This window comes from Neodiprion lecontei, chromosome 4, assembly GCF_021901455.1.
Source record: "Neodiprion lecontei isolate iyNeoLeco1 chromosome 4, iyNeoLeco1.1, whole genome shotgun sequence".
NCBI classification, from domain to species: domain Eukaryota; kingdom Metazoa; phylum Arthropoda; class Insecta; order Hymenoptera; family Diprionidae; genus Neodiprion; species Neodiprion lecontei.
In genome coordinates, this window is record NC_060263.1 from 3,028,226 (window position 1) to 3,053,529 (window position 25,304).

At 38.1% G+C, this 25,304-nt stretch overlaps 4 protein-coding genes across 12 annotated transcripts; 1 reads left to right on the forward strand and 3 right to left on the reverse strand.

Annotated features, from left to right (window-relative positions):
* Nucleotides 1-21: 21 nt before the first annotated feature.
* LOC107224166 (carboxypeptidase M) lies at nt 22-14,879 on the reverse strand. 5 transcript variants are annotated; one of them, XR_006903896.1, is made up of 11 exons: nt 14,811-14,879; nt 6,637-6,896; nt 6,413-6,546; nt 5,850-5,986; nt 5,542-5,729; nt 4,841-4,870; nt 4,253-4,548; nt 3,944-4,120; nt 3,722-3,814; nt 2,901-3,209; nt 1,763-1,901 (listed from the first exon to the last, which is right to left on the reverse strand). XR_006903896.1 is itself a non-coding variant. In XM_046737363.1 (10 exons), the coding sequence occupies exons 1-10, from the start codon at nt 12,572-12,574 to the stop codon at nt 1,686-1,688; spliced, it is 1,599 nt and encodes a 532-aa protein (XP_046593319.1). In that variant the 5' UTR covers nt 12,575-12,627; the 3' UTR covers nt 22-1,685. The 5 variants fall into 5 exon arrangements, 1 of the variants encoding a protein (XP_046593319.1); XR_006903894.1 differs by lacking the exon at nt 14,811-14,879 and adding an exon at nt 12,507-12,627; XR_001525667.2 differs by lacking the exon at nt 14,811-14,879 and adding an exon at nt 9,801-10,445.
* Nucleotides 12,528-14,877, reverse strand: LOC107224167 (replication factor C subunit 5). The gene is made up of 9 exons (XM_015664117.2): nt 14,811-14,877; nt 14,216-14,575; nt 14,064-14,128; nt 13,820-13,947; nt 13,545-13,707; nt 13,308-13,467; nt 12,974-13,185; nt 12,791-12,868; nt 12,528-12,670 (listed from the first exon to the last, which is right to left on the reverse strand). Exons 2-9 carry the CDS (start codon nt 14,251-14,253, stop codon nt 12,528-12,530), a joined length of 987 nt encoding a protein of 328 aa, XP_015519603.1. The 5' UTR covers nt 14,254-14,575; nt 14,811-14,877.
* An 894-nt stretch (nt 14,880-15,773) lies between the features above and the next one.
* Nucleotides 15,774-16,551, forward strand: LOC107224168 (ERI1 exoribonuclease 3). Its single transcript, XM_015664118.2, has one exon. The coding sequence runs from the start codon at nt 15,775-15,777 to the stop codon at nt 16,438-16,440; it is 666 nt and encodes a 221-aa protein (XP_015519604.1). The 5' UTR covers nt 15,774; the 3' UTR covers nt 16,441-16,551.
* A 39-nt stretch (nt 16,552-16,590) lies between these two features.
* LOC107224169 lies at nt 16,591-23,873 on the reverse strand. 5 transcript variants are annotated; one of them, XM_046737340.1, is made up of 20 exons: nt 23,465-23,872; nt 23,096-23,226; nt 22,808-22,939; nt 22,600-22,733; nt 22,200-22,525; nt 21,901-22,076; nt 20,794-21,753; nt 20,504-20,715; nt 20,275-20,403; nt 20,063-20,197; nt 19,804-19,963; nt 19,316-19,670; nt 19,066-19,242; nt 18,758-18,971; nt 18,469-18,645; nt 18,212-18,395; nt 17,932-18,133; nt 17,564-17,702; nt 17,188-17,372; nt 16,591-17,096 (listed from the first exon to the last, which is right to left on the reverse strand). In XM_046737340.1, exons 1-20 carry the CDS (start codon nt 23,572-23,574, stop codon nt 16,769-16,771), a joined length of 4,566 nt encoding a protein of 1,521 aa, XP_046593296.1. In that variant the 5' UTR covers nt 23,575-23,872; the 3' UTR covers nt 16,591-16,768. The 5 variants fall into 5 exon arrangements, with proteins under 5 accessions (XP_046593296.1, XP_015519606.2, XP_046593298.1 ...); XM_015664120.2 differs by having other exon boundaries at nt 19,066-19,245; nt 23,465-23,871; XM_046737344.1 differs by having other exon boundaries at nt 16,860-17,046; nt 19,066-19,245; nt 23,465-23,873.
* Between the last annotated feature and the right edge of the window lie 1,431 nt (nt 23,874-25,304).

Here is a 25,304-nt window from a genome sequence, read left to right on the forward strand (position 1 = left end):
AACCTATATTATACTTTGCGCGTAATCTGCACCGATAGCGTATTACAAAAATACTTTCACATTTAATTTGTGTTTTTTTTTTTTTAAATTTATTTTCACTTTTTGTTTCAAATATTAAACAACGATTATTTTCATACTAAATTTAGTCACAGATTTTCCGTCTTCTTTATATATCGTGTTATATGAATGAACGCCAGTATAATCACTGGCTTTTTATCCAATATTATATAGGTAGCTGTGTATATATTTTGTTTCGAATGCATACACACATATATTTATATATATGTAATATTTTCTTGAATGGAATGTGAGAGAAAGTGTCGACAGGTACTCCAGTATATCTTTCCTCTTTAGGTCGATTTTTTTATCAATCTTGTGCGCTCTCGGATCTATTTAGGGAATCGCTATTTACTCAATATTTTACCCATCACTGTCATCGCTGACGTGACAACTGTGTGTAGCTATTAGTTCGGTAATGATATAGTTGTTTCTATTGTTTATTCTTTTGTAGTCTCTTGGCGTACACGAAGCTGAAGCACAGTTACGGAATACTGCAATCGTTTTAATTATTCATCTGACTATCATTTTCCACCTATGCGTAAGAATTTCTTTAATGCCGATGACCGCGTGACCTGCTGATATTGGAAAGATAATTGGCCCGGTGAAAATAAATCAGAAGCTTAAAGATATAATTATAACGAAAGAATCCTCTGAAGGCATTGATTTTTATCAACACATGCGCTCATGCCAAACGTATTTGCAGCATGAATTTTCGGTAACGAAAATATATATCGAGTGATATATCATACCTAAACGAAAGTTAAGACTGAGAAACGCGTTGAAAAATTATATATATATATATATATCACCATCTGCAGTTTCGTGATTTGAATAATTGTTAGTAGAAGAAAATAAATAAAAATAAATAACTATAGGCAGTATTGTAACGAACGGTGAACCACATGAAATCAGTTAATTGACAAAAAGGAAAAACAACAATGAAGAAGATTTTCCCAATGCAATTACTCTAGCGCATGATGAAATTAACTTCTACAAACGTAGTACAGTGACGACTTCACGAATTAGCACCACACGGTTTTCTTCCGGTGTACGCAAGTGAACGGTGCAGTTTTCACCGGGTAATAATAACCTTTAGCTGGTACCTAGGGGTCGTTCGTGACTCAAGGGTTTATAATTGAGATTGCCTTTTAAAAAAAATTTTACTACCTTAAATTTAAAAATGATCCATGCGATCTTTTTATCTTGTAAAAGACACTCAAGTGAATACCAAAAAAAAAAATTGAACTCAAAATATGAAATTACTTCGATGCATGGCCCCAAGGTGCCAGCAATGTTACACCAGATAAAGGTGCCAGCTGAAGGTTAAGTGTGATTTACGATTATAAATGAAAAATTCACGTTATGAATCGAATCCATGGAGGTTCGATCGATTGGTCCCCCTATATTTAATTAAGTGACACAACCTACGGGTAAGTAATCCTTACAATATGCATACGTAACGCGTGTAACGTACCTCATACATAATTGCGGTACGCGTAGGTAATAAATTCATAAATCCACGTATATGTAAATATATCATCATATACGCGATCGTCAGTGGCGATGTTAAAAAATAATAGTGTAGCTAATTGTCTGAATTTAGAAACAGTTCGATGCTACTCGAACTAGCCGAAAAGATTCGTAACAATCGAGTTGAAGCCGCTACTGATGGAAGAAAAAATCCCGTTCCCATTGTCACCGGCTGCCGTGTTTGCCCCTGAATTCGGCCTGTAATGGCCCTGAGTGTAATAAGGCGATGGTCTCTGCTCCCGGTGAGTTTCAGATGGTCGTCCTGCGTATACACCCACCGTCCCTTGGTTACCGCCAATGTGGTCTTGCCTCTGTGAAAAAGAACAATTCAAAATACGGCTTGTAAGTTTCTTCATTTCCATCGATAACCAATTATTCGATGATAGAACGTCAGCACCTGCGCACGAATTGTAGTTAAACAAACAATTGTTGAAATAATAATTGGAATAATATTGATGATTTTTCAATGTTTCGTCTCCTTCTTCTTCTTCTTTCAACACAACATTCAATACGTATATCAGTTTCAGTGACATTAAACGCAGTGTACAGAAAAAAGACACGTTACATGCATGCAGAAGCTGTGGGTTAATGAATTATGGATGAGAGAAGACGAGTCCAGGTATTGAACGTCGCATCTGACTTGGATGGCATGGAAGGACATGTGTGCGGCAGAACAAATGAACAAAGTAGTAATGATTTTTCATTAGTATAAACTTCCCTGGTAACGCAGCGCGATTGTGCATAAGTATATGGGTAGTGATATAAAGTGCTGTCATTGGTCGCGTGATATATACCTATACGTATAGGTATATAATATATGTGTGTAAGTATAGTATGTCAGCTAATGGTAAGCTCGGAAATAGCAATTCGAAACCGTGCGGCTCTTATTATCATCGTACATCTTTTTCACTTGGTGATTTCCCAACGGGTTTCTTCTCGTGTATCTTGACGCACGGTGGGATTTGCCAGAAGGAGTAATTTTTCGATTTTGCTGAAATTGGGTATAATTGATTGAACCTGGAACACGAGTCAACGTGTCGTCAAGGAGGATCATGCTCGTATATATAAAGATGATATCCTCCAGTCGATGAAATTATTCTGAATCTACGATTCTAATTAAAATTGATGGCTCCAATTTAATGGTTATTGAAAGAGGCACATAACAGCTGTAGAAAGAAATGAGATAACAACAATACCCGAACGTGAGATGATGAGGTGATAGATTGCACATTATAAAAGAAGCAACGGAAGCTTGTACGCCGTTTCATTAATTTTCGCTTTCGATCGCGATGTAAGAGAAAAATACTTACATAATTTGTGATATTAGCCGAAGTTAGGGGGTCATTGTTATCAAGACGATTAGTGTTATATTAGGAGGAGGGAAATACGAAGTCGGCGGCCGTTGCGGTGGGCACGGCAGCTGCTTCGGGAACGGTTTCGTCACCCTGTTTCGGAATGTTTTCCTTAACATCTCGGATAGGTTGTGCAGTTGGATTTGACGAAACAGTGTAAGAAGTAGTAGCGTTTACGAAGTCCGCGAAGATCGAAGGAGATACGACGGGCACGTCCCGAGGTACTTCCTGATTCGCTCGATCGGGCTGACTATTATACTCCCATCTCTGAAACGAGACACGACCATCTCTTCCCATTCAACCCTTACCAATATTTAGCACCTTCGATCGTTTCAACAACTCAACACCCAGAATAATATTCGGTTGATATAAAAATACGGAAATCCAGTTGCTCTGATACCCGTTCAACGTTAGGCGGGTGTGAATCCAAACATAGGTATGTGTAAGTATGTTACGTTACTGGTATGTAACGGGCGTTATTAAAGGTAGGTATGTGTAGTAGCGGTACAAGTTTCGAATTCACAGGTCAGAGTCAACAAGAGGAAATGGTAACGTATGTACGTGGGGAAGTTTTGCTGGTCATTTGCATCAAGGAGGTATCGTTCCGGTCCGTAAGCCAGCAAAGTTTTCAATATTGCTTGAAGGTGGGCTAATCGGTCAATACGCGAGACACTTAACGGTAACCTTAACGGTTAATTCCGCCCGCCTTGCGGGCCGCAACCATCGTTGCACGAAGACAATCGTCGCCCGAACGAATTCGTTGCTAATTTCTAAATTACCTTGGTAGCGCGAAGAGTGACATTGAGGAGTGTGGGATGTTGCTCGATTACCATGAACTCAACCTCTCGAGGCAGGTAACCGTCGGCGTAGACCTGAAGCAATTACGGAGAATGATTATGCATATACCTCGAAACGTTGATGGTGTTACATAATAGTATAGCAGGAAAAAATTGTACTATTTTAATCGTGTATAATAACACATAAGTGGCAAATGAGCATGCCTCGAGTTTGTAGATTCCCGGAAGAAGAACTCTCCAGAATTCCCCGTATTTAGTTGTGACAAAACCGACATCCCGCGATTTCACTTTGAGAGAGGCTCGTTCCACGGGATTGCCATTCTCGTCGATAACGAAACCTTGAACACCGCGATGGACTTCGGCTAGAAACTTGATGAGCGCCTACATACGTGGGGAAAAGTAAAAGAAAAAAAAACCAAGAGAAATGCACACATGTATAATATGTCATAAAAAAGAGAAAGGGAAATACTAAAACGGCCAACAGCCGACGGATGGACGGACAGAGACGCTTACTTCGCGATTCTCGGCCCAGTAACGGGGGAGATCCTCGGCCGGTGGATACTTGCAGCATGACAACTCGAGGGTGATCTCCATGCACCCGTTCCATACGTAGTTGAAGTCCTGCATACCGCCGGTTAGCGGATACCACTCGGCACCGTTCGTAATGCCGTTTTTAAATCCCGGCTGGTTCGGCGAACAGGCAGCGCCACGATGCATCGAACCGTGACTTCGGGAATACGTCAGGGATAAGTGACGGAAGACGTCGTCGTCCGGGGATATGCTAGGCGTCGAACTGTAGCTCTGGAACACTGTAATGGGCTTGTTGAAAAAATTGAAATCACAGTTGCCAATGTCTGGACATTGCAGTATATATGTATAAACGGCCCACTGACCTTCTCGAGAGCCATTTATAATATAATCAATCGGGAAGCTGGTTACTGTTATAAATATAAAACGTATACAGTACCCACATCTACCTATATAACGGATGTATTCGCGAACGGATATCTAAGATGAGGATCTTGATATGCGATTCGGAGTAATGAAGATGCCTATACGTATTTAAGGATTTGATTATTACGATATTTAAAATTAGCATACCTGCGCATAACGGGGCCGAACGACAAATTCCTGGTTGCGTGAAACCCACACGCAAACAATAAATATTCTAGCCAAATATAAGGTGGAGATGGAAAAGTATTTTTCAGGTCAAATTTAGTGTATTATAGAAATACACACGCAAAGTTGGTGCGGTTGCAGTTGACTCGCTGAATAAAAGATATATGTATAGGATATATACGAATACTACGGAGAAATTTCTAATTCCTTGGAAATGTTTAATTGCGAAATCATTTCCCACAGTTCGCAACTGCGTTGTCGAGGTGTCAAAACAATCATCAAGATTATCATGAAAATCTGTATGACCCGTTACGGTCCTCGCACTGACCGGATGCATTTACTGGGACATTTTGTGTAAAATGGAATCATGCACACGCAACGGATAACGTTCTCATTCAGTCCACCCGCATATAGTGAATACGTAATACTGATGAAAAAGATAAAAATAATAATAATAACATACACATAGCGCGACGCAGTGATAATCTGTTCATTGTCAAACGAAACTTAATATTCATACATACACTTTCTAACTCGGATAATAATAGTCACAGTAGTGTAACCACTGTTTGTAAAAAGGAAAAAAAAGATAAAAAAAGTTTAAACATCCCACGATTGCGTAACGCGTAACGTAATGTAATTATTCCGAAAGCATGAATGTTGTTTAAATTGTATAATCTTACTCGAGTTTGGGGTGTTGTCAAAGGGATAACTGGCGACCAAAGCACCGCCATGAAGACTTCCAGAAAGTACGAACTGTATCTTTGAGACCCAATCCTTAACGGCTTCAGTTTCTGGCTGACTCCACTTATTGTTCTGTTTAAAGTAATCTGGGAAGTTTCGGTTCAGATCAAATCCACGAGCGTTGTACCTGGTTAAGAGATGAAAAGAACAAAATAAAATTAGAATGATCGCAAGCTTATGCAGGCGCCGCAGTTTCTTCCCCGCATCATCGAAAAGGGAATGTACGAAGAATTTTACGATCACTCACCTTCCTTGACCACCTTCGCACGTTCCTTCCTTCGACACCTCGAAACCGTCAGGGTTCATGGAGGGCAATATGTGAATTCGCGTCTTGTCCAAAAGCCAGGTGATGTAGGGATCGGTTCCGTATTTGGTTACCAGGAGCTAAACCGGTCGCAAAAGATGAAAATAAATTTAGAGAAATTATTATAGGCGTTATTAAATTGTTGTTGTTGTTCGCTGAATTTGACATCTTTATGCAAAACCCTTGACCGAAATGTTCTCTGTCGTAAATCCTTGCCTTTGTGGTTCGTGCTCAATGATATGTCAAATGATCGAAGCGTCAATGCGGGCATACGGTATTATAATTTCTCCTATAACTGACTGTAGTAAATTTTATTCGGCTATTATACACCCACGCACGTGACATTTATTATAGCAAAATAAAGAAACGAAGTCACTTAGTTTTCTCACTTTCGAATACTGACGATATATCAACTCAATTTATGTAAATATGAAAGGTCAAATTCTGAATCAATCTTTCTATAAAATTTCTAACAGGCGTATTAAAATCAGAATGACTGAACGTACGTGGACAAGATGCAGCATTAGTTCTCGACCAACGGCCTCATTTCCGTGAATATTGGCGACGTATTTGACATCCGGGTTACCAATTACGTGCTCGTACGGAGAAGACGAAACTACGATCACCCAAAGATCTCTGCCTGAAAGATTACACACAAAACGATTCTAAGTAAACGAATAAACGTCCAGGAGTAGTACGTTAAACATGAAGAGAGACCGCATAGAAATACCTTTCACTGATTTCCCTATGGAATAGAGAGCGGTCAGATTTTGATACCGTAGAGAAGTGGCCCTCAGAAATCGGCTCATCTGCTCGTAGTTGTGATACTTGAATTCGACGTTGTACGGTTCGTCGAAAACTGAGTATCGAGAATTGTAGTGCCGGGCAAATTCCTCTTGCGTATCAGCAGCCGAATCCTCCGCAAAAACTTCGTGCCATCCCCACGTTGTGCAAAAAACCAGCAACACCGAAACCCAAAGACGTTCCATACTGAAAAAGTATAAAAGAAAATTATCGGAATAAATAGTGCACTGTGTACTGTTAACGTTTCTCAAGCCAATACACCTTTGATCGTCGGTCATGAACTCTATAAAGATCATTTATAAAGTAATAAAAATGAGATTGGCGTTAGTAACGTTGCTTTAACTATGCATGTTCAGAATAAATGTTTATTTAGACTTTTAGGATTTTCGAAAATTCAGTTAGTAAATATAATAAGGAAAGAAAACCTGTTCGCATTTTTAAAAGTCGACTCTCTGAAACTCGTTTTAAACATTTTACAACAGCAGTTTTGTTTTTTTTTTTTTCATAATGTTTCGTTACTTTAACGTTTTCAAGTTAATTTCACGGTAATTGCAACAGATTCACGTGAAAAAAAAAATATTGCGAGATAAAAATCAGTTGTGCATTGTCCAATTGTCATTATGTATCTACACACTCGTGTCTTGTGACCATGCGTGTAAAAACACGTTTGTACAGAGAAGTTGTGAACTTTGAAACGCCGCTCAGGGAAATAAATATTTCAACGTATCGGAGCTTACGGAAAACTAATTTGTACTTAACGACCGAGTCGAATTGCTTACACGACGTTCGATATACGTGAGAACAGGTGGGTATAATATGATGTTAATGTTCACCCATATAGTTCAATGAGTTACGATGTTATACGGTGTTCGAGATTGTATCACCACCGACAGACTCACGCCTACTGCATGAATTAATTTTTCTATCAATTCCAGCAAACTTGCTTCAATGTTAAAAGTATAAACAAACAAGAGACCTTAATTTGAGTTACACAAGCGATGCGCGATTACACGCTATTTTGTGGATAATCATAACACTAGCAGGCAACACTTTCTCTAAATGTAATTATACGTTATATTACATTTATTATACATATAATTCATTTATAACGTACGGAAAACACTCGAGTCGATTTTTGCGACATATGGTGAGAATTAAGGGGTAACACCGGTGTAGGATTTTGGAAAAAACGATTTTTTTCTTGCTTGAACAATATTTTAAGATCATAAAAACAATACCCAGTTGGTACCAGAGTGAAAAATTTTTTTTTCAAAGAAACCGAAAGAAAAGAATCCGCAATTTTCCATCAAAATGATAATAAAAAAATGTTTCTTTCATACTTAAATATGTGTTAAATAAAACCATTGAAAAGAAATCCTACGTCTTTTTCATACTCCCAAAATAAATCATCAAAGTTTGGCCTCTTAATTTTTCAGCTGTTACAATGGTGTTATCTCTTAACGAGGTTGAAGTTAGTTACGTTACCGCAGCGACGGATGTTTCGAAAAAATTGTTACCTCGCAATTTTAGGATCTCCAAAGATTTAGTAAATCATAAATAACCGAACATAATCACGATTTGAAAAGTCAATTCTTTAAGAGTCGTCCTAAGATGACGCAATAATGCATTTTTCTCTCATGTTATTAGGGTAATTAACAATAGGTAAGTACACATATATTTCTGCGAAACGATATCCAGTTGATTCGTGCATGCTTATAAAAACATAAATACGTCACACCGTATATCTACAGTTCATAATTCGCCCAGATAAAACGCAAGTTTTTTCGAACAAAAAAAAAAAAGGAACTTCAAGAACGTTTCGAAAACGATAAATACTCTTTATGTACAAGTTTAAATATCGAACCGCGATGAAGAGATGACGAAGTGACCGTATGAGATTATTTATTTACATAAATAGGCGCACGGTAAAAATCACTGGATACTTGTAATAAAAAAAAAATAAAAATAAAAATAAAAAAAGAAACACCCACGACGTCGGCGAGTTTTTCACGGGTTTTGATCGACGCTCACGGCTCATTAACGTTGGTATACGGTATACTAAAATAGTTCGCGGTAAGGAGCGTTTGACGCGCGCGTTTATTATTTAAAGTGTTCCCCATTTTGAGTGACAAAATCGATTAGAGTTACATCCCTGCACGGGTAAAGAATGGAAATCTCTTCACCTCGCGAAAATATCATATACCTATACCTATATCATGTACGTATGTAACAGGATGAGAAAGAAGCTGATGACACACCATTATAAACACATCAACGGCTGGGGAATCCGATCAGGTTTTGACAAAAACCCGAAACGAAAGAAAAAGAAAAAGAAAAGGAGTTTTCGATAAACAATGATAACAATTCGATTTAAAAAGAAAAAATTCCGCGAGATCCGTACGAGCATACATTTCACGTTCCTGCAGAAATTTCAAGTTAAAAGCTTTATATTTTCGAATAAACAAGGACCTCGTTTGTTACGGTCGTATATTATTATTATTATTGTTTTTATTATCGTCATCTGACAGCTTTGCCAGACTACGGGTAAAAACAGCCTTTTAACTCTCCCGTAGCTTAAACTTGATTTTCTTAACGGAGACACGTCGAGCCCATAAAACGATTGAACGCATATGCATGGCATTAACGATACGTGTATACCCTTGGAATTGATATTCAACGAACGGATGACACCGCACTTAAAACGGGGTACCGGTTGCTTGTACACAAATGTAGGTGTGTACCTGTATGAAAATATAAGATACTGGGGATCGGATTAAGAGGTACAGGTGAAAACGCGGTCGCAAGATGACACATTCAAAATTCGGCATACAGAAATCGACGTGAATTAACCGGTGCAGAACTGGTTCTGTCAAGTATATCGGTCTACCGATAAAAGTACATAAATGAAACCGATTCACTGGAATTTCTATATCAAGAATCTTGGATCTTGATCGATATTAAAAATCATACAACAAGAGTGATATTGTTGTAGTTAAATTTGTTAGGTTTTTTTTTGTTTTTTTTTTTGCCTTTTTTTTATTTCAACTATGACTATTTTTATTTTTAATTTTTTGTTCTTGTTCAGTTTACCTGAAACTAGGCGAGACTCTTCACACGAGTATAACGACAGCGTTGAGAACCACGGCGAGAGTAACGGAGCTCGTCTCTCAAAGGGACGCCCTCCTTTCGTTCTTGTTGCGAACCTCCTCACAGCAACAACAGTATGTATGTATACGTAGAGAATTTTAAAGACGAAGTGAAGAAGAAGAAGAAATAAAAAAAAAAAATAATATATATATATGTATATATATATATCGAAGATTGTCCAAACGTGTATCTACGCGTAAAACTGCTACAATAACAATCAAGCAAAGGACTATTGAACAAACACGTAACGTGCGCCGGTATATATTAACGAGAAATGATATGTACGCGCGTGTAAATTATATGAGAAAACTTATCGTGTTATCGTATCGCGTTAATTAACGCTAGTGTAATAACGAAGCAGCGATTTCACCAAAGTGTGTGAAGGAGAGAAAAAAAAATAATCAAAAACAACAACAAAAACTATCAAATAAAGACGACGTCGGTCGCGTCGACTTTCTTCCCTTTCAACCGTCACGCTACCAAATTAGATGCGGCGGAGCGGGACTCTCGCGACAGAGTGCCGACTATGCTAGTTTCTCTCGTTGTTGGAGGAAAAGCTCTCCCGCAGGCCGCTGTTGCGACGACGCGAAACAACTCCCACCAATCGTAGGTGAATCAAGAAGCCGCGACGTCGGAAGAGAGGGGGGGGTGTGTGTATAGGGAAGGGAGGGGGGGGGTGAGATTTGAGGCCGCCGGGAGAGAGAAGAAAGGTCCCACCCTTTTTCGAAAAGGAGGGAGGGGGGCGGGGGGCTGGAAACCCCGAAAGTGTGTCATCCGTCACTCGCGTCATTCGCATCACACGGAGGAACAGAGCGGCGCGGCGGTCGACGCGAGGTCAGGGTTGATCACCTTTCCTTTTCGTCCTTGAATTTTTCTTTCTTTACAGTTTTCACTCGTTGAGTGATTTCCGCGACTGGCTAATTCCTTCCGTGATTTTTCAAGTCCAATTGGCGATCTTCCAGTCCAGTGAGAGAAAAAGAAAAAGAGAGAGAGAGAGAGAGAGAGAGAGAGGGAGAGAGAGAGAGAGAGATTTGAGATGGGAAGAAATTTTGTAGGACTATTTCTTATCACCTTGAAGTTTTATACCATATATATATATATATATATATATAACGTTATAATGGAACGATTTATAATAACGAGAAAGAAAACCATTGTTTCGTAACTCTATAATTGTCTGAAATTTAGTAAACTGTAATACAACAAGATATATTCGTATTTTCGAATCGTATAGTTTTTTGAGTCGTTATGGAAATTGGAAAAAGAAAAGTAAGTTTTTCCCCAATATTTCGTTAACACAACGTTACTAATTTGAAAATTATTATTTCTTCTCACCCCGGACGTTTATATACTAGTCGAAAAAAAAAAAAAAAAAAAAAAAACGGCAAGGAGTATGTATACATGCATATCTGAAAATCGTGTCAAGTTTAACATAATTTCTCTAATTCGTATCACAGCGTGTGAATGTATATGGTTTTTTCTCTCTAACGAATACCGGTCGTCCATATAACTTACGCGTTGACTCGATCGTGTATTCTTGATTATTGACGGCTTACTCAACTCGATGCAACTGATGTTTCTTGTAATTTACATCGACGTTAGAGGCGGTAATTTTTTTTCTCACGATTTAAATCACCTACGTATTTTCTACTCCGATCAATCCTGTTTCGTCAATGATCGCTTCGTGCCGAGGTGCGACATGCAGTTTGAATGACTCACGAATGCGCGGGCCGCTCGCAAGTTTGTGGTAAACACGTCGGACTAATGGGAACATTAGCGAGTTTCGAGTCGGTTCGCTTGCGTTTGCCCTACTTTTTAAAAGTTGCACGGTAATATACTTATTTCTGTTTATCTTATTTTATTTTTTTTTCATTTCATTACTTTTCTTACTTTCCTTCTTTTTCTACCGTTGCTGCAACTGCACACGCGTACGCGCGCACAAAACTACTCGTGAATTCATAATTATTATACCCGAAGGGTCGTGCAGTGTGCGCGAGAGATTTTCATTCCCATTTTTTATTTTTTTTTTTCTACTTCCCCTCATTACGGCATTGCGGAAAAATCTTTACACCGAACGTAACTCATTTCGGCCTACCCGAGCTAAAAATAGGTTCTCTGCCGCTCGATTCTTTCGGAAAATTCTACACTCGGTGGATAATTTTCACGTAGTACGTTACACGCAAATAGATATGGTGGACACGGTTTAAGCCCGTTAGCGGAACCCGGCGGACGGTCCCGAACCAAAGACTCGGGAAAAGCTTCAGGAAAGTAGGACGACTATCTACTTACTAATTACGCTCGTCTGTACTTTCCGTTCCAAATGCTCTCATCTTCTCCGTGTAGGAGTGGAGGTAGAGAGACTTGCTACTGGATATTTCATCGGAATTTCACATAGATTAAATTGACATTAACTGACGAAATCTAGTACAGATTCAAAGTGTGTAAAACAGGCCAAAAAACACTTTCATTTAGCAAAAATCATCGATTACTCCGGTAACACTCAAGTTTTTCGAAAACTAATGACGATTTCTTTGTCAAATTGCAGCGATGACCAATATTTCTCGTTTCTTTGTATCAAAATTCATATATATGTATATTTCCTAATTTTTTAACGAGTATATGACACAATATTTGAAATAACGAATGCACCTTCGTTCGGTATCGCCTAAATTAACACTGTATTTCTCGAGCACATTGAAATGCTGCAACAAGAGCATTCAATTGCACAGCCTCAGTGCATCCAGTCGCGACTCTTCGCTCTATATCAGCCATTTTCACCACCAAATTGATGAGTATGCCATCGGGAAACTCGACTGAAAAGTAATAAACATGCTTGTAGCAATTATAAACACGTTCACGATGCGCTAAATTAGCACGTAAATATTCGAATACGACAACTTGAGAAGTTATCGAGATTTGCCTTTTCAACTCACTTTTATTTACAAAGGAATGAAGCTCTGTCAAAATATCTTGCAAAGCTAATCCTTTCTTGATTTTCAAGTCCTGGATTTCTGTGAAATTTGTTAAGGTACCGGCCAGTTACTATAACTATCAAAAGCATCAACGATTATCAACTTCTGCCACTTTTTGTTTACATCGCGACAGCGAAAGGATACTGCAATAGGCGAGTACGTAGTTTTCATTCAGTAGCCAATTGGCGATGCTCGTTATGTCCTTGGGAAGAGGATGTCCGACGCAAGAGTAAACCGTTTCCTCAGTTACCGATCCATAAGCAAGCCATGTACTTTGGAGTACGTTCAAGACTTTCCTCATGTCTCCTCCGCTTAACGTCATCAACGCCTTTTTTCCGTCTTCTTCCACTGTTAGGCTTTCGGTAACATGATATTTGAATTTGTAAAAATGTGGTAAACTATGATTCCTACGACTCGAGGATCCATGGCAATGTAGAAGAATAAAAAAAAGAATTCCATACAGAAAAATATGTCTTACTTTTCCTTATCAATCACGTACTCAAGACGAGGCATTATTTGTTCGGGTGCCAGAGGACCAAATCTAAATTTAGTGCAACGCGATTGCACTGCTGGAATAATCTTGCTTAGATAGTTACAGATCACGCAAAATCGCACGTTCTCTGTATACTTTTCAATGACTGTAAGAATACGGAATTATGTTGAGTCTATCGATGAAATTAGCATCAGGTGAAAGAGTAATTTTAACTCATCTTACTTCTGCGAAGAGCATTTTGAGCGTCGTTTGTCATGGCATCCGCCTCATCAAGAATAATTAATTTAAATCCGTGTTTGAAAATTGTTCGCGTGCTGGCAAAGTTCAGAATTTGTCCTCTAACTATACCGATTCCTCTGTCGTCGGAAGCGTTCAGTTCCAATACCTGATAATAATGTAAAAAGATATAGCCAAATAATTTTCAAGAAATCAGATACGGTCTGTCAAATGGTGTCAATTGAAAATCGCTTAGAAAATTTTTTTGCTCTTATACCGACCATCGAAGTAAATTGAGCCGGAGTATAGAGCTGTTTGGCTGATGCTAGTATGGTACTAGTTTTCCCTGTTCCTGGTGGTCCATAAAACAAAAGATGAGGTAACTGGTCCTCTTTGATAAATTTGTTGACTGAAACAAAATCAAGTATCCAATAATCCGATCCAACAATAAATCTATAAAATACTCATAAAATAACTGTAATAATAACAGTACGCGTTATGAATATCTTAAAACTTTCCACCTACTTGTTTTTATTATCTCCTCATGCGATATAAGTTCTTCTAATTTTGTTGGCCGATACTTTTCGACCCTGTCAAAAGCATTAAATCACCTTAATCGCATGTATAAATTTTCACGCTTTATAAGTTTGAAAAAGTTAGGCTGGCTTAAGAATTACCATGGAAGATTAGCAACTGCTGGTGTTTCCTGCGTCATAACGACCGCTGATTAATTTACAAATACAAGGTTCTTCTTTCTGTTGTTTTGTTTATTCCAACTTTCAACCGTGCTTTCAAACCTCAAAAACTTGTCGATGGATACATCTGCTACCGATTCGCCGCCAGAATTATAGCCATAATAACAAAGTGAACTAAGATTCGAACTGTAATTTCTATTCGACGAGCCCTACGATTGCATCCAGTAGATTTCGGAGTTGGTCCACGACTGGCGTCAAGAAAATTGAATCGTTATTTACCAACGTCCACAGAACCAGCCGGTCAATACGTATTTTGCAATACCGGCATTTACACGACCACATCTGAATTTAACGAATCCTATTTGATTTGTATCGATGTATATCTATGTAAGCTTACGTACGTAACTGACAATTTCTATACGCAAAAATCATAAATAATTGAAGTAAATGCAAACCGACAATCACTGAATAATACTTTATATTTCCTCGGAAATCGCTAATCAAATTTTATATTCCTTCGAAAGCACTAGAGCACAATTTGCTGTGCTCTAATATAATATTGTTTCACCGCACATACCTGACGAGGTGGTTCTTTATGCTGCAGCGTTACCTGATCCTGCCAAAAACAGTCTTGGAAAAATCAGATCTCGAACGTGACGATCTTCTCTTGTTTCGTTGAATTTTTCTTCGAATTGTAGAGATTATCTAAAACACTGACAAATATCACAACTGTCTCATTTACAGAAAAATATTCGCGCATGAGTTGAACAGTCGTGCTACCGTATGAAATTTCACCTTCATAATGTAATTGCAGAAGAATTTTCATACGAATTTGAACGCGACAAAGACGAAACTTGGGAATCGTGTGTGAGACTGATAGATTGCATTTTTCAACTTGTTATCCGCAAGTGCTCTCAACACGGAGGCCGTCGTTTTATCGTTCATTATCGAGATTTATTCAAACTGATATATTAATAACGAATGAACGTAATTTGTGCATATTATATACGATAAAAATGTAAATCAGTCCAGTGCAAATCACGAAGCCGAGTCGACCGACACGTACTGGAATTAAACAATCGACTGTAACTGCAACCAATGTCACACCGATCGTGTTTTGTTTGCCCGGCAGATTTAAATTTTTATTAATGCATATTTAAGCACAGTATTATTACCTCATAATGCGAAATCATTTATAATATAATAAAAATTTAATTAATTCGATAATGAAGGTTGATCAATGATTGGATATAGCAGCAAGGTATGAATGTTATTATACCTCGAATTTCCGAGGTGTGTTGAGACTGTAGTGCGACACTGAAGTACGATAAGGGAGAAACCGTAACTATCTCTGTTGTTATTGTGAAGAAATTTGAAAAACAATATAATGAATAGAGTCGATTCTCTGAATTATTGTCAAACTTTGATACCATTTATTTAATGAATTTTTGCTGATACTCCTGCTCGTAAGCTTCAACTGTATATTGATAAAATTTTGAGGTTACGTCGAGGTCAGGCACAGAACCGATACATGTATACATATGATGGCGCAACGTTTCCTGCAATTTCACCCAGCATTCAAAATAAATAAGAGAAAAAATGTGACACAAAGTTTTAAATACTTGCTTGTTCTCGATTTCGAGGCAACATGCAAAAAAGATATGAAGTTGAGGCCTCAAGAGATAATAGAACTGCCATGCCTGGCACTGTGTACTAAAACTTGGGAAGTCAAAGATGTATTTCACGAGTATATCAAACCTCAGATCCATCCTGTACTGACTTCCCACTGCACAGATTTAACCGGTATTATACAAGAAATGGTGGATGATCGTCAACACTTCCCCGAAATATTTTTAAAGTTTCAAGAATGGTTGGATCAAGGAAATTTTTTGAAGGGTACCTGTAATGGTGCATTTGTAACTTGTGGTAATTGGGACTTGGGGGTAATGCTACCCGAGCAATCCGCCATCACTCAAACGGTCATCCCAGATTATTTTCATAAATGGATCAATTTGAAAACATCATTTTATACTGCGACGGGACATTATCCGAAAAGCTTAGTGAACATGCTCAGACACCTTGATTTACCGCATACAGGTCACCTACATTCAGGAATAGATGACGTCTATAACATGAGCAGAATAATTCAAATGTTAGGAATGGGTTGTAAAGTCAACTTTGAGATTACATCCGAACTAGGGAACTGAGATGATGAAATTGAAAATCGAAATTTGGTTGTTTCATGTACCAAACATATTTTATGGATGATGATCATGTATGGTTGATTATAAAATAAAGAAACCCCATTACTACGCTAACCCTAATAAGTATCAAATAAATTCCTTTTCCTCTCTTGAAAGTTTTCATGCACAATTTACTGGTTACATCAATATTAGCTATGACATATTCACCACTAGTCGTTAATATGTTACGACCGTACAGGAATGTATAATATATGTATAGTAAAAAAATTCAGTCAAAAATTATTTTAAGTACGTGCGCAAATAATGGTGTTAATACTAAAATTGGATACTTTCAATTGCTGGACGATATCATAATTAAAACCGATTGTTTATGATTTTCCATAAATATCTGAAGTACGGCTTCTGTGTTTTTCTTTATTTGCTTACTGCATTGCACTTTTAATTGGAAACTTCTCCTGGCTGGAATCATGCCTTCCGTGGGTACAATGCTTACACCTTCACTGTGGGACAAAACTGTTTCAAATGGCTGCGCGACGCTACACAAGCTGGAAATCGTTACGGTTGCTTCAGTTCTGAAGGGTGGTGTCAAGTTTACAACTCCCGGTGTCACTGTAAAATCATTTTCAGAAATTTCTCTCCCATTTCCATCTACTATTGTCCTGAAATATTTTAGGTGATGTATCGTAATCATCCGATTACATATGATCTTCAAAATAAAAGCTGCTGCTGCAAATATTAATATTTCCTCACTCTGATAGCATGTAACTATTGCATCCAGCAGTGAATACACTACTGCTATCACTGCAGATAGAATTAAACGTCTGTGTGTCATCAGCGTTGTCGTTCAACACTGTCAACGTGTCATCCGCGTTAACTTCCATCGTCAACATCACTTGATGCTGATAGACACCACGACAGAGATCACCAAGATGTTGCTGGAATGTTTTAGACAATGTCAGAAAGGAGACATTTTTTGAATACCGAGTGCTAACCCCCCCCCCCCTCTCTTACACGGCAAAACAGATTTATCATTTGAAAATCCAAAATAAATTGAAATATAGGTATATATTGGCATACATAATAGATGTTCGGATCTTCTAATAGGTATAAGGCAAAAATTCCTTACAACTGTGTCTTTGATGAGGCTCAAATCTTGTATCAATGCCTCTCCTGGGAATACTCTGCACAATGGATAAACAATATTTTTAAATATATCGTCATCTTGTCCTCTGAATTTACCGGATTCTTTCAATTTTTTATACAGCCTGCAACAAGTAATACCGCCATAGTGAGTTCGAGTTTCAATGAAAAAATTGGTAGCCAGCTTTGCAGAGGTGGATTACATACAACTTCACTTGGCTATTGTATACCTATGTAGTGTACGTAACTACTAGAAGCAAATTGATTTAAATAATATACTAATATTAAATCAGTCAGCCCCGAAACATCGAACTTGAACAAAACTTTTAGAGTCAATTGGGTTGGGTCATTTACCTTCGAATACGCCATCTTGTTGGTTCATCTCCGTGTGTAATAGACAGCGTTCCAATTATTTGAGATATGTCTGCACGCCGTATTAAAGCGAGGTCTTCTCGTCTTGGATGAAACTCTAATTTTATCCACTGAACCTCGCCAGGCCCTAGTAACAACTCCGAAGGAGTCACGTGCCAGCTGGATATCATTTCCGGGTACAAAGCTGAAATAGTATGGTAGAATAAAGAAAGGGGTATTATATTTAATCAGAATTTAAAGATACACGACCTCTGAAACTGACCTTTTGGTATCAGCTTGATAACGGCATACGAACATAAATTTCCCGTATTTTGCAGTTTGATTTTTGCACTTAAATTCCCAACTGTATTCATATAACCAAGGGAAAGCCACATCAGCCCGCCGGTGTCTTTAAATGCTTCTGAAATTTCAACTTTCCCAACACCACCGTAGCCATACAAAAATATCTGAAATTATATCGCGTTTAGCAATAATTGGTCCCATTGAATTTTAACAATAAAATGCAGATTTAATACAGACTGTTTTTCGTTGTGAAGATTCTTCCTGTTCTTTTCCACTACTGTAATGGGAGAATATTATTTTTCCAGCACATGCTCCGGGATTACTTGGGCTAAATTGAACAGATATTACTTTGCTTGTCATGCGCTGCAAAGCTAATACCATATTTGTCCCAACTGTGTGACGATCCTTAAGAAACTGGAGTGAAAATTACAATTTTTCTGATTAAAACTTGTGTTTCTCCATGGGAAGACACAGTATATCCTGTGCGAACCTCAATCTCTGTACCTTATGCAGGTGGGATACTTACTTTGAAACTTTTGTTGTTATCAACAATACTGACTTGAAGTCTGAGTTTATTATCACTCTTGTTCAAAACTGTAAACTCCTTGATATCCGACTTTCCGGTTTTAATACTGCTCCATACCAGTGCTGCATGCGTGGACTGAAGTGGAATTACATCCCCTGAGACCGTTGAGGTTGACCCCGCGCTGTAGGGTGAATGCCGTCCACAATTACCAGAGCTATGGATAGAGAATGACACGAAAAATTGTACAACATGAACATCACACGTCTCAATCTGTAATAATATTACTGCTTATTGATCATATCTACTACCGGTTAGATTCTGAACTTTGTGGCGATGTAGGAGATTTCGATTTTCTTTCTTGAGATAGTGGTGTCGTACAGCGCTGCATGTTGTTTGGAGATAGTTGCTCACGAAGGTGGCTACTATCCCCCGTTACTGGATAGTAATATTCGTTGCCACCTGCGATTACTTTGACGAACACTTGTCTGCTGCGCATGAAGTAAGTTAGGTATATCTTCGATAGAAAATGTTAATTCATTATATCGATTAAATTATTACCTTTCGCTGGAGTCGATCATCCGGGATTTATGAGTAACGAGGATAACGCCCTTTTCACCAGCTTGAAGGCACAGGGTGTTTGGTTTGATTGAAAAATCACCTGCACAACTGGTCGACTTGTCATTTTCAACAAGTGAGGCGGATAACGTGACTGCAAAGACTCCTGAGTTCACAAGACCTATTGATTTGCTATCTCTTTTTGGAACAACTATAGGTAATTGCGTATCAACCAAGTCTATTTTAGATACACCAATAGAACCAGTCAGTGATATTTCTCTCAACATTAAGCCCTTGCTATCATCTGTACGAAGCTGAACGAAAAGCTTTCCTGTTGCATGACAGAGATCCTTTTGTACTGTAACAAATGAAAATGAATCTGAAATCCTACTTCTACGCATTTGTCTTTCTGAGAATAAAGTACAAGCTTGAAATGAACGGAATTTGAAATGGATTAGACTGCTGCTACAGCGTTGATGATTTATTCTTACCATTGAATGAGGATAAAGGAATTCCATTGAACTGAATGTTGACAGTGGATTGTTGGTGAGGTTTAAGAGTCAAGTTATACTTGATCTCATTTCCGTCGAGACTAAACGCAGTTTCATCAGCAGAACAATCAATACTGAATACTTGCGGTTGGTCAGGATGCTGAAAATTTCAAGAAATAATAAATACGCAGTTTAACTTGGTAATGTGATAACTTTAAATACTGTTCCGCAGTTGATTGATGTGCACTTAATAGCTCACCTTGGCAATAATTAATCTTATGGGAAGTTCGGCATTGTTTTTATTTTCTAATGTGACGGGGAATGTCTTGCTGCATTTTTCAGCTACGATTTGAAAATCAATTTTATTTTCTCCATTATGAATCATGAGATCAATCTGTGGAAAGGTGTAATTATCAAAGGAAATCTGCTGCATGTATAACTGAGTGGAAGCAAAAGTATCGCCTGACGCACCTGAGGTTCCTCGGGTACAAAACACATGACATGTTTGATTACTTTCTTGGATCGCGTAACCACATCCGATACAGCTATGTTGATCACCACTATCACAGGTTCCCTCATTTGACGAACGGTCACACCAATCTAGAAGATAGATATCTACGTGTAGATACAAATTCTAAACAAAGACATTAGCATTAGCATTTCATAATCTAGAAGTTATCGCTGTGTGAATTGTCCAAACCTTGACAAGCTTTGCATCGTTGGGTGCTACCAATACAGTATCTTGCGGAATTTTCAATACTATGTTTTCCTTGCTTCCTGGTATTTGATGTAATTTTAGAGTACAGGTCATCCATCGGTCAGTACCATTCGATAATTCAATTTCAGCTTCTTTTGGTACACCAACAATGCAGCTGCATAATTCATTGGTATTCTTGGCTGTTACATCATCCCCTGCAAAGATAAGTGCACTATGCAACAATGTTCAAACTTCTGTAATAACTGACGCAAGTAAAATCACTCCAATCTCACCCTGTGATTTTGTTTTTTCAATCTGATTATACTGAGAAATGTTGTAACTGGATTCCGGATCTGCATTACATTCAAGAGATGACGTCTTTGCACTGCGCAAAGTTTTTTCAAAGGACCTGTTAAAACTTGAAATCAATTCTGGGGTTGCTGTCTTATTATTTTCACTCTTAATGCCTTTCAAGAAACCCGCAGAACTCCGTAGTGGCGCCAATGTAATTTTTTGAAATGTCATTGAATTGTGAAGCTTATCTTGTTCTTTCTTGGGAGTCTGAGAAAAATCCTGATCGTCATACAAGTGTTTTCCAGATATATCTGGGTTTTGCTTGGAATTTTGACAATTTAGATTAGGCTTGTGAGCATCTATTGATTCATCCAAGCAAGATAACAAATTACGAGTGGCATTAGAATGGTAAACGCAAGACTTATTCGTGTCTTTCGGTTCATCGAAAGTCTTCTCCAATTTTGCACTACTCGTTTTTTTCCGGCCGCCAGTGCACTTATCCGCAAAATTGTAAGTTTCACTTATGTTGTGACTTTCTATCGCACCTAATCCCACATTCAGAGACATCCTAGTTAATTTTGATTTGTGTGTCAGAGATTCTTGTGCAGTTTTACTATCCAGTGACAATTTAGGAGAATCTAATAAGAACTTAGGCCCTTTCATTTTTGTGTCTCTTTCAGGTTTTTCATTTACAGGCATTGCCGATGAATTGAATGGTAAACTGTGAGGGGGGCAAGTAAAAGTATCCCTGTTTTTGCTTGTTGACTCATTGAGTAGCTGAGACGGAGGAAGATTTTTTCTTCTTTTGGCTTCAATAAGTGCGTCCACCAAACGGCGTGGAGAACCATTCTCAACATCAGAAAGCGCTTGTGCAATACTACTCAAACTCATCAAACTGTGTTGGTTTGTACAATTCACAGATTCCATAGCTTCCTTATTCACTTCTCTCAGACTTGAATCTGTAATTTGCAATAGATGAGAGTATTAATGGTTGAGACTGAGATCAAGACCCTGGTGACACGTTGCTACCATTTAGTATTGGCAATCGCGTGTGATTTAATGATGAATATAAATTCCAAACGCTGAATGCCTCTCTGAAGCCTTACCTGCTGTCATTGCTGTTTTCTCCACTAATGGCACTAGAGGTCGATGCTTTATTGGACTCTTAATTGTTTCACCAAAGCTGGGTCTTGATACCGAATCAGTTTCCTGGAGTTGCCCAATAGTACCACATTTACGCTGAAAAAATTCACCAACTGAAACTCTCCGGCCAGTAGAAGATCTAAAAATAAAATGTTCAAAACCAAAATATAATCCTAATAGATAAAAATAAAACTAATCATTAACATAAAAAGGTGATGAAAAAATTAATATTGAGCTCTACTAAAAAACGCTTAAAACTCACGTTGAAGACAAATCAAAATTTCCAACGACTCCCGAAAAACAAGATAACTCTAATCTTTCCTTTTCACCGCTGTTTAAAATATTCGTCGGCATAGCGTAAGGATAGTTTTGATTCCATGACAATTCATCTGCTGCCATTCGACTTTCAACTCTCGAGCCAGATTGGAAATCTTCATCTCCAAACTGAGCAATAAGTTCCGCAGCAGCGGATGTATCAAAACTAATTTCATCTCTGCTCTTTGGTGAGGTAGATGATCCAATGCTCTTATCGAAACTATTCTTCAGCACTGAGGAACGTGCGGATATTTCATTTGGCTTGAAAATTATCTAAACAAATTTCAGGTCAAGATAAAAGATTGGATTGAAAACTCTACCCACAAAATCGCTTCAGATCCTCGTACCTGATTAGCTTCTGGCTTTTCTTCAAGTGTATCACTGTTATTAAGTAAACTCTGTTGCCCTGAGTCCATTAAAGTGGAGGGAGTATTATCTTTTGTTAGGTTTTGAATATTCCCATCATTTTCTTTATCCCAGTCTGCACATAAATTAGTTTTATCAGTTCTGTAAATCTCTGTTGGAATAAATGATGCCATACGATATAATATTTACCTGATGTTAAAGTGGCTTCTCTCGGTGCACTACATCGTTGGAGTAACTTTCGAGCGAGTTGTCGTTCAATTTCTATTGTATTGGAAATGCTGGAATTCTTTTTTTCTTCCATAACGCCGCTGTCATCGAGCACTGTGATATTACATATTCTTTAAGCAATATAAACTTTGCTGTACCAATCTTTATTAGTAAACGAGAATCAATCATTGTTTTCACTTTGGGAATGAAATAACCTCCATCCATTTTACATGGTACTGATTGCAAAAAAAAAAAAACCAAGAAACTTACAGGATGATATGTTATCGAGGATTCCCAGTGATGAGTTTATGGTACTTTGTTTTGCGTCAGTATCGTTCAGAATAGAGTACTTGATTTTGTTATCATCCTGTGCTGCTTGGCGTACTCCCCAAGTTGTTAAGCTGCAAATCAATTGAACATGTGAGACAAGTATCAGGAATATTTCTAGTTCGGGATGACAGAGAGAAACGCACATGAGAGAAAATGGGAACAAAAAATAGGCATTGGAGGCATTTGAATAAAAATTTTGGAAGACTAAACGATGCATGGGGTCCGTAAGATTCTTTGCTCCACCCTACAACACTTTTACTAGTTACATTTGGTACTTGGAAATTAAAATTAAAATCATTCATAACGTACTTGGGCCTTCTTTCAACAGTGGACGAGGCTTGGGGTGGCGGGCTGCCGAAAATCGTAACGTCAATTAAATTCGTCTCCGTACCGTTATTGGAATTCCCCCTGAACTCCATAATCCGAAAATTTTATTGGAAGCGCACAAAACGTCGGTTAAATTGAATAAAGACACAAATGACTTTCACCATAACCTTGAATCGACAGATGGACGTGTTTGACGATCAGAGCCGTTTCAAATTTGAAAATATTTACGGGAGGCCATCGTTAAACGTGGATAAAATATTCTTTCTAGACGACGCACACAACGTTGACTGAAGATATGTTGAAAACTAAGCACTCTCTGGCTGAATTTTCATGGACGGCATAATTGCTCATGAAAATGCATTGATGCGCGTCATTTCTCCGTTGCGTCGGTATCACTGAACTCTATACTCACAATCAGCGATTTTTGTCGCAGACCGCCGACTGCGTATCGCTACCGCGGCATTTTGCCGTCAGGTCAAAATAATGGCGGCGTTCTTTAGTGGAGCTTGATTAGGAGACCGGCTAAAAAGCGCTATCAGCTACATCTTATAAGTTATTTGTGAGCGATATGGTCTCTCTCTGGTGATTGATAATTGTGTTGTTTTGAAGGAACCGTTCTGTTGATTGTCCGCTAATACAGTTGAAAACATTGTTTCAAAGAAACTTTTCTCTCGAACGAATTACGTACTGTTCAACGAGCGCACTTCCAAGGGGACCCTCAAACATGCTAATAATGGATTTTAATGGGACTCAGGTATGTTATAGATGTATTTGTCCTATTTACAAGGCTGACGGGAATTTATGCACCAAGGCATGGTTTCCAAAAAAATCGAGGGTAATGTTTCACCCGGTGTGTATACTATTTTATTTATCGTTCCCATATCCAATCTTACTAAATATCAATAACAAACATTGCATTAGAAAGTTGCTGGGCAAAAAATTTCTATACAACGTACGATTCTTGGTAAGATTTTGTACAGTTTTAAAACGAGCTTTTATTACCAACTATTCAGCCCTTAATCAAAATACCAGTTATTTCGGCATTTTTCGCTACCTGCGTTTATTGTTACTGACTCTTCCCTTTCACGTCGGTGGCACGGAAACTTCGGGAAAACCCCAACGGAATTTTAGATCGCCAATCATTCGCAGCCTGTCTTTAGCAGAGTGTACATGAAATAATGCAAATAATACGAGAAGCCATATTGGTTAAATTTAAAAATAAAAAAGTGTAAGATAGAGGAAGCTGCTGCTCTAATGATAAAAGAAGAACCACTACAACCAAATTTGTCAGAATTCGAGAATATATTGAACACAGAAGAGAGAGAAGACAAAAAAATCATCATCAACGAGAGGACCTGATCGGCATTGATGAGTTAGACGAATTACAAGAATATTCTAAGGTAAGTTGAGTTTCTATGAGTACGAGTTTTCATTTTGTGCGATCTTCTTAAGGTATACAGTAATGTATCTTGTAGTGTGAGAATGTAGCGGAAGATGAAGAGGAATACATTCCTGAAGAATTTGCACCAGAGCCAAAAGATTACGTTCCATTGTCAGCAAAGTTTAAAAAAAAGAGGAGCATGCCCTCATTTGAAACAAATGTCACAAATTTATCGATAGAGAGATAATGTAAAAAGAGGAGGAACCCACTTTGACAAATGGAAAACTATTGACAGTAAAACATATGAACGATTTCTGAGAGCACGAGAAAACTCTGAACAAGTAAATAATTTGATAAAAACTAAATAATACATTAAAGAATAGTGTAGAGTATTCTTATTATTCAAATAACGGAATCACACATGTCTGATATGCTACGATT